Source organism: Hordeum vulgare, chromosome 5H (genome assembly GCF_904849725.1).
Source record: "Hordeum vulgare subsp. vulgare chromosome 5H, MorexV3_pseudomolecules_assembly, whole genome shotgun sequence".
NCBI classification, from domain to species: Eukaryota; Viridiplantae; Streptophyta; class Magnoliopsida; order Poales; family Poaceae; genus Hordeum; species Hordeum vulgare.
In genome coordinates this window covers 56392801-56400175 of record NC_058522.1, presented here as the reverse complement: position 1 = coordinate 56400175, position 7375 = coordinate 56392801, and the positions used below count along the sequence as shown (strand labels likewise).

Here is a 7375-nt window from a genome sequence, read left to right as displayed (position 1 = left end):
CGTAAAATTTTATTATTTTAAAACGACTATTCACCCCCCCCCCCCCTCCGCGGTGACACCTACGGCTTTTCACTGATATTAGCAAAGAACGAGTAACGTTTATATAGGATGCTAAGAGCTCCAAAACTGAAAAATCCAACCTAGCTAGAATTTTTATGCCTACGATCAGAACTTTTCACTTGTCAATCCAAATAAAGGAGGGGTCAGTGTAGGTGTCAAAATGAACAAATTTGACGCTTGCTGGAAGTTTAACACATAAGGAAACCAATCCATATGTTTTCATTAAGTGGCCAATTTGCATGACGTATAGATCTAGCATAGCACTCTGCCCCGAGGCTTCATGCAAATGGGCCCTAGCATGACGCCCCGTGCCAAGGCGTCATGCTATATAGCATGGCGCCCCAACTCCGGGCGTCATGCAAGATTAGGTCATTTGTGTTTTTTTACTTGGGTTCATTTTGTGTCAAAGTTCCAAAAACTAGTCAGATTTCTCTTTCATGATGTAGGTAGAGTATCATGACTGTTGTTGGATCTACCCTATAATGATCCACGCAATAAGCAGCTGCAGATCCGACAACAGTTAGGATGGATGCGCGAAAAAGGACCCAGTATACGACATTTGGAAAAGCACGCGGCAACACGAGACAATGTTCAAAAAATATGCAGATGTAAATGTACAAATATCATAACACTCATACTTATGGTGACCTCGAGTAAATAGCAAAAAAAAAAACTACCACAAAATTGGTTGGTTTTTCCCAAAAAAAACAACAAATGACCACGTTGTTTAAAATTGATTCGGATTATCTCGGGGCCACTCGCGAGGTTGACCCTTAGCTTTGAGCGTTAGGTTGACCATTGTCACGTTATGACAAATATGCCTCACATATTTATAAAAGGCAAGCAGTTCCTACATAAAAAAGCAATCAGGTCCTTGTAATTTAAAAAGGGTAATTGAGTCGCTCCAAATATATATAAATCAATAAGGTTCCCGTAGGCGAGCTCGTCACTCGAGCTGGTGAAGGGATCTGTGCGAGTCGACCGGCCTTGCTCTCGCGACGGAGCTCGAGGGCGTGTCGATTGTTGCACGCAGCGAAATAGCTGCTCCCCTTGGATGTTGCGACTCCCGTTGTTCCTCGCATGGCGGCCCAAGCTTCTGGGAACGACAGCGGCTCCTCTGGTTGGCGCAGCGGCAACTCGAGCCTCTCGAAGAGTGAAAAACAAAATTGCGAGAGGCATGGTTTTGCCTCTGTGAGAGCAAGGCCGGTTTTGCTTTACGGAAGCAAAAACGTGTCTCTCGTAAAAAAATAAAAAACACGTTTTTTCCTTTTCCGAGAGGCACAGCCTTTCGCGAAAGCAAAACCGTGCCTCTCCCAAAAGGAAACCCGTGGCTCTTGAAAAAAAACACATTTTTTGCTTAATTATTTTTTAAAAGAAAATCATCAAAAAATTAAGAAATACCGGTGAAAAACCAAAACACAAAAAAAATGAAAAAAAACATTCTAAAGAACCGAAAACACGGGCGAAAAAATAAAAAAGGAAATCCGAAGGAGGCGCTTAGAGCGCTAAGCCGACACGTGACGTAGGTTGAGAACGAGCCAAGCGACGGCGCGTGGAAATGCTTGCTGCGTTGATCCTGGAGAAACACTCGCTAACTAGTGGCTCGCAGGAGGGGATAGGTCTCGCACAAGAGAGTTTACTCGGGTGCTGGGTGGTTTTCTCTTTTTTAAGACTACCCATAGTGAGAGTAACATAGGTAGTAACATAGATGGCACCTAGACAAGAAATATGATGTGGCAACTAATTAATAAAAAGAGAAAGAAATTAAGTAACTTAGCATGTTACTCAAACTAGGTAACATAACGGATACCAAAGCAAAATGAGTCTATAGGCTAATAAATAAAAGGCTCAATGTTACTACCCCTATATTACTATCCACTCTAGAGGTACTAACTTAGGGCCAGTTCTTTTCATAGCTTCTAGAATAAGCTGAAATAAGTTGCCCCCTACCCAGCTTATTCTAGAAGCTCAATCAAATATATATTCTTTTAGAAGCCTACTAATTAAGTCTTGATTGCTAGGCTTCTAGAAAAATATTTTTAGTTGGGCTTCTAGAATAAGCTGGGTAGGGGGCAGCTTATTCTAGAAGCCCAAAAAAGCTACCAAAAGAACTGGCCCTTAGACTAATAACATATGTATGTTACTAATCTATGTTACTCTCCGTTGTGAGTAGTCTAATGGGCTGGGCAGATGACATGTGGGCCTTAACAATCGACGCCAATGATCTTAAGGCCCTGTTTGGCACCGCTCTGCCCCATCAAAAACAGCTTCGCTCCACTAAATCCACTTTGAAGCAGTTTCACACGGAAGTTGTAGCTCTTTCAAATAGAATGTTTGGTTTTTATCCAGCTCCAGCTTCACGAATGGAAAATTTGATGAAAATGATCTATTTGATTGGATGAGAAGGGAGAAAAGAAAGGGTATCCACTTACTGATGGCAATGGTGGGTAATTTCGCTTCAACTTCAGCTTATACAATTTGATGGAGCACCTTTTTAAGAGCTTCATAAAAAACATGAAGCTGGACCCCAGATTCTAGTTTTTTTGTGGAGCTGTATATCGTGGAGCTACTTCGTTTGGCTTATGTTTTCTAAATCGGAGCTGAATTTTGTGGAGTAGAGAAGTCCCAAACAAGCCCTAACAGTCAACACTTTGAGGGGGGCCCACCCTGTCATAAACCTGTTTAATACCTAATAGTTCAATCATTTGTTTTTTTAAACAACCAAACAATTTTGTGGTAGCATTTTGAAACATTAAGAAATGGGTAGTATTTTTTTTTATCCCTGGCCCGTAACGTACATGAATATTTTCTTCCTTGCATTCGGTGACCTCATATATATGTACGAGGTTAAAGTTTGGTCAATACAGTTTGGTGAACGTAGATGAATATTTTCTTCCTTGCAGAAAATTTTGACAAATATTTGTAAACAAATATATGGTACAACAAATAGGACGCCAACTTCTTAAACTCAAGCACACTGCTTCTATATAACTGAGTTTTCTACCAGCAGAGAAGAACACATGGCAATGGCCCCCACTGCTGCCCTCCATTTGAGCCGTCCGGCGAGAAAACGAACGCTCCGGCCAACCGCCATCGTCGCCGAGAGCCGTTTGTTTTCTGATCGGACGGCTCAGACGGCCACCGACTCTGTTTACCCACCGCGACCGCGCGGTACACGATGAGCATCCGGTCAAAACTTGGGGCTGGAAATTTCGAACGCGTCGAGGCCTGCGCGGAACAGGACACGCCTCGTCCTCCCGCCATTAAAACCTCGGCAGGCCGCGCATTTAACGCGCCATTACTGCTGCCTCCCTCTCTGTCCACGCGACGCGGGCCCACCACCACCGCCGCGGCGCGCGAGGACAGTGCACGACACCGGCAGCGGGGTGGGGTCAGCGGCTGCGGTGGGAGGTTTTCTTGGGGTCAGCGGCTGAGGCGGTCCGGCGAGAGCAGCGCCTCGGGGTCCCCGCACCGGAGCCGGCTCGACGGGCGGTTGCTCCGCCTCGCCGCGGCGATGGACGGGGGCTCCGAGGACAGGGACATGAAGAACCCGCCTGCTGCCGGGGCTGCGCCGGCGCGGCGGCGGGCGAAGGGGGAGGACTTGCCCGTGGCCGAGCGGAACGAGAAGACACGGGCTGCGGCCGCCGCGGAGCCCCCGACGCCGCCGAATGGAGACGGCCAGCGCTTGCTCCAGAAGCTTCGGCCGCGGCCGCTGGCGCCGTCTCCGCCGCCGCCGCCCAAGCGGTAGCGCCAGGAAGGGGATGCTGTGGACGCGGCCTCCGTGGCGAGGTTGCGCTCGAAGCCGAAGGAGTAGGAGCGCTTGAGGAGGAAGTCCCTCGGGTTGAGCTCATCGGGGCTGGCCGGCGTGATCTCCGGCAGCGCGCCGGCGTCGTTCTGGGGAGGCGGCGGCACGGGGTGGAAGAAGAGGAGGTCGTCGAGGCTGGGGCGGACGCGTCGGGCCGAGCGGAGCGGGGAGGAGACGGGGGGCGGGAGCGCGACGGCGGCGCGGCAGAGCGGGCAGGAGGCGTGCGCGCGGAGCCAGACGTCGATGCAGTCGGCGTGGAATGCGTGCGCGCACAGCGGCAGCGCGCGGAGCTCGTCGCCGTCGCCGAACTCCAGCAGGCACACGGCGCAGTCGCGCGCGCCGGCGCTCGCGCGGGCGGCCTCCGCCTTGAGGAACTGCGCCGAGGGCAGCGACTTGATGGCCGCGTCGTCCAGGCCGTAGGGCGAGAAGGTGTGGTAGAAGTTGTCGTAGGTGGTGAAGGACGCGAAGGAGTCGTTCGCCGGGGAGCCGACCGGGAGCATCAGCAGCCGCCGCCGCCGCCTCCACCCACGCCACCGCCGACGGACGGCCCGGACCACGCGCCTGGCCAGCCGCGCGTAGAGCACCACCAGCAGCGCCGCCCCCACCACCGCCAGCATCGCGATGAGCGGCGGGCTGATGCCACCCACGCCTCGCCGCGCGCCCGCGTACGCGAGCACCGCATCAGGCTCCGGCGCCGGCGCAGGCACGGGCGCCGGTCCCGGCGACGCCACCGCAGAGGGAGAAGGCGGGGAGCTGATGAGCCCGCCCTGAAATGCCGCTGTCGGGGACGGCATTGGCGACTGGTACGGGGACGGAGAGGGCGCCGGCGAACCGCCCGGCGGCGGGCGGTGCGCGCGCATGGCGTTCTTCCCGCTCTCACTTCCCTCTGCTTCTCACCGTCTCAGTGCGTGGTAGTAGTAGGAGGAGGAGGAGGTGCGCACATGGCAGCAGCGAGTGGAAGTGAGGCTGCGGCGCATCATTGGTAGGAACTAGGGAGAGTGTGGTTGAGCCGAGTGCAAAGCTCCACCATGGCTACACAGTCACACACACACTACACAATACACTGGTTGGTGGCATGGTTTATTATGAGTGCCAAATGCATTCATTTCGCCACCACCACCACTGGTACGAATGACGATCCATAAAAAAATTTGAGGCGCGAAAATCACCTTGGTTCGAAAAACACGTTGGAGGCAGGGAAATCAAGGGTTTCCTTTTGAACTGAAATCAACTTTTCTTGTGTGGGAAAAGATATCTCCGGTTTGTTTAAATTGAAACAGAAACCATTGTTATTTTTCTTTGGATTGTAAATGACTTTGTTCATTCAGAATGTGCTAGGATGCCTATAGTAATTGGGAGGAGCTAAAACCACATATATGGATGTTCCGCATTGAGGCCCAAAGTCCTTTTTCAAGAGCATGATTTTCAAAAAAAAAAAGTGTCTTTCAAAATTTCTTTCCCACCCTTCGTGTTCGAACTATACGCTTGCCAAATGGATCTTCCACATGACAATCTCCTTCTAAAATGCACTGGATATAGGGTGTCTAAATTGTTATCATTTACCACCATCAAGCAAACTATGGCCACTTTACGCATAATTCAAGTGAAGAACATGCACTGAAGATACAGCTTCACCACGGCCCATAGCACTTTGCTTAAACCGGATTGAAAAATCCCCCATAGACCGTCGCCAAAGCCCTTGATAAATCTTGTGCTTGTCCCAAGAAATAATCGTGAAACTTGGTCAAAGGTTGCTCCTGGGGTGGATCCCTCGGTTGTGCTAATACTTGGTGCATAGGGCCGCAGAGCGTCCACAATGTGTTGATTTGCCGCCTCTAAGGCCTTAGAGACTGGCGCTATACACTACATGCGTGAGGCTCTAAGCAAAAAATGCTACCATCGACGCTTAGCTTAGAGGCTGCCTCCAACGTTTTGGTTTGAATAAAATAATATGCTTGGTCCACTTGTCATTGGAGGAAATGGTACTGGCCATGCACAAGAGACGTGAAGGATTTGGTTGGAGAAATAGTTGTTTATAAAACATGGGTCCACCTTAGAGGCTTGAAGCCATTTGCTATACACTACGACAGTTTTGCAATAGCTTAGAGGCTAGACGTGGGACCCAGCTTGGAGGCAAGCCCGCCTCCAAACGCTGTGGATGCCCTGATGAATCTTGACTAGTGCTGGTAGCTGCAACGGATATGTGCTTGTTTATAGTGTAGAAGTGTTTTGTTTTCTTTGTTTTAGCCTACTTTGGTACGCTTTGCTATAGCTTCTCTTCACCAACTTGTATCATTTAGCATGTTGGCATGTTGTTGGTTATTGTAATCATGACCAATTTATGACTATTGATTCAAAGTCGGACCGGTCCCAACCCCATTCTAATAATCTCACGCCCACATATATCCTGGCACAGTGGGAAAAAAGTCAGGTGGGACATATAGCCCAAACGCCTTTGCGGGATATAACCGAAAAGTGTGTGCTTCACTTTCCTAGTAGAGCGAGGGTTTCTGATACATCTTCAACATATCTATAATTTTTAATTGTTTTATGCTATTATATTATCATTATAGGATACTTTTTCAGTAATAATTTACCAACTTATACTTTTTGAGCACTAACCTATTAATCCAATGCCAGTGCGAGTTGTTGTTTTTTGCGTGTTTTTTTACTTTTCAGGTTTACTCTACCAAACGAAGTGCAATTACTTCAAAACTTTTTTATGATTTTTCTGGACTGAAAGAAAACCTGGAAGACTCGGGAGAAGCCGGAGACCACACGAGGGAGGCACAAGCCAACAGGGCGCGGCCACGGAGGGCGACGTGCCCTGATGGCTTGTCCCTCCCTGGTGGCCCCTCTTCCTCCTTCGCTGGCCTATAAATTCACATATATTTCAGCACCCTCGGAGAGCATCGCGTAACACTTTTTCCGCCGCCGCAAGTCTCTATTCAGTGTCGATCCCATCTGGAACTTCGTTTCGACACAATGCAGGAGCGGGATCGATCACGGAGAGCCTCTTCATCAACCTTGCTGCCCTCATGATTATGTATGAGTAGTTCACCACAGACCTACGAGTCCGTAGTTTGTACCTAGATGGCCATCTCTCTCTCTTTTGATCTTGAATACAATGATCATCGCAGCTTCACTTTGATCCATCCGATGTAATACTTGTGTACGGTGCGTTTGCTGGGATCCGATGAATTGTGAAATTATGTTCTGATTATTCATGATAAATATATGAGTCTTCTCTAAGTTTTAATTATGATTCCTATTTTCATGATCATCATAGCTTCCTAAATCTATCTGATCTATTGAATTGCTTTGGCCAGGTAGCTTCATTGTTCTTCAGTGATAGGTGTGTGTTGTAATGGGTTCAACCTAACCAGTATCTATATCCAGTGATAGAAGGGCACAAGTTGAGTCTTCGTGTTGTTGCCACTATGGACAACACGATGGGGTTTATTCATATTGATTGAGTTTACTTTGTCTACATCATGTCATTGTTCTCCA

General features: G+C 49.0%; 1 protein-coding gene across 1 annotated transcript; it reads right to left on the bottom strand.

Moving 5' to 3' along the window:
* Positions 1–2927: 2927 nt before the first annotated feature.
* LOC123395370 (RING-H2 finger protein ATL65) lies at positions 2928–5342 on the bottom strand. Its single transcript, XM_045090362.1, has one exon. It carries the CDS (start codon positions 4723–4725, stop codon positions 3484–3486), a length of 1242 nt encoding a protein of 413 aa, XP_044946297.1. The 5' UTR covers positions 4726–5342; the 3' UTR covers positions 2928–3483.
* Positions 5343–7375: the final 2033 nt, after the last annotated feature.

Excerpts from the sequence above, each read along its gene's own strand:
- LOC123395370 (XM_045090362.1), bottom strand. The coding sequence starts at position 4,725 with ATGCGCGCGCACCGCCCGCCGCCGGGCGGTTCGCCGGCGCCCTCTCCG.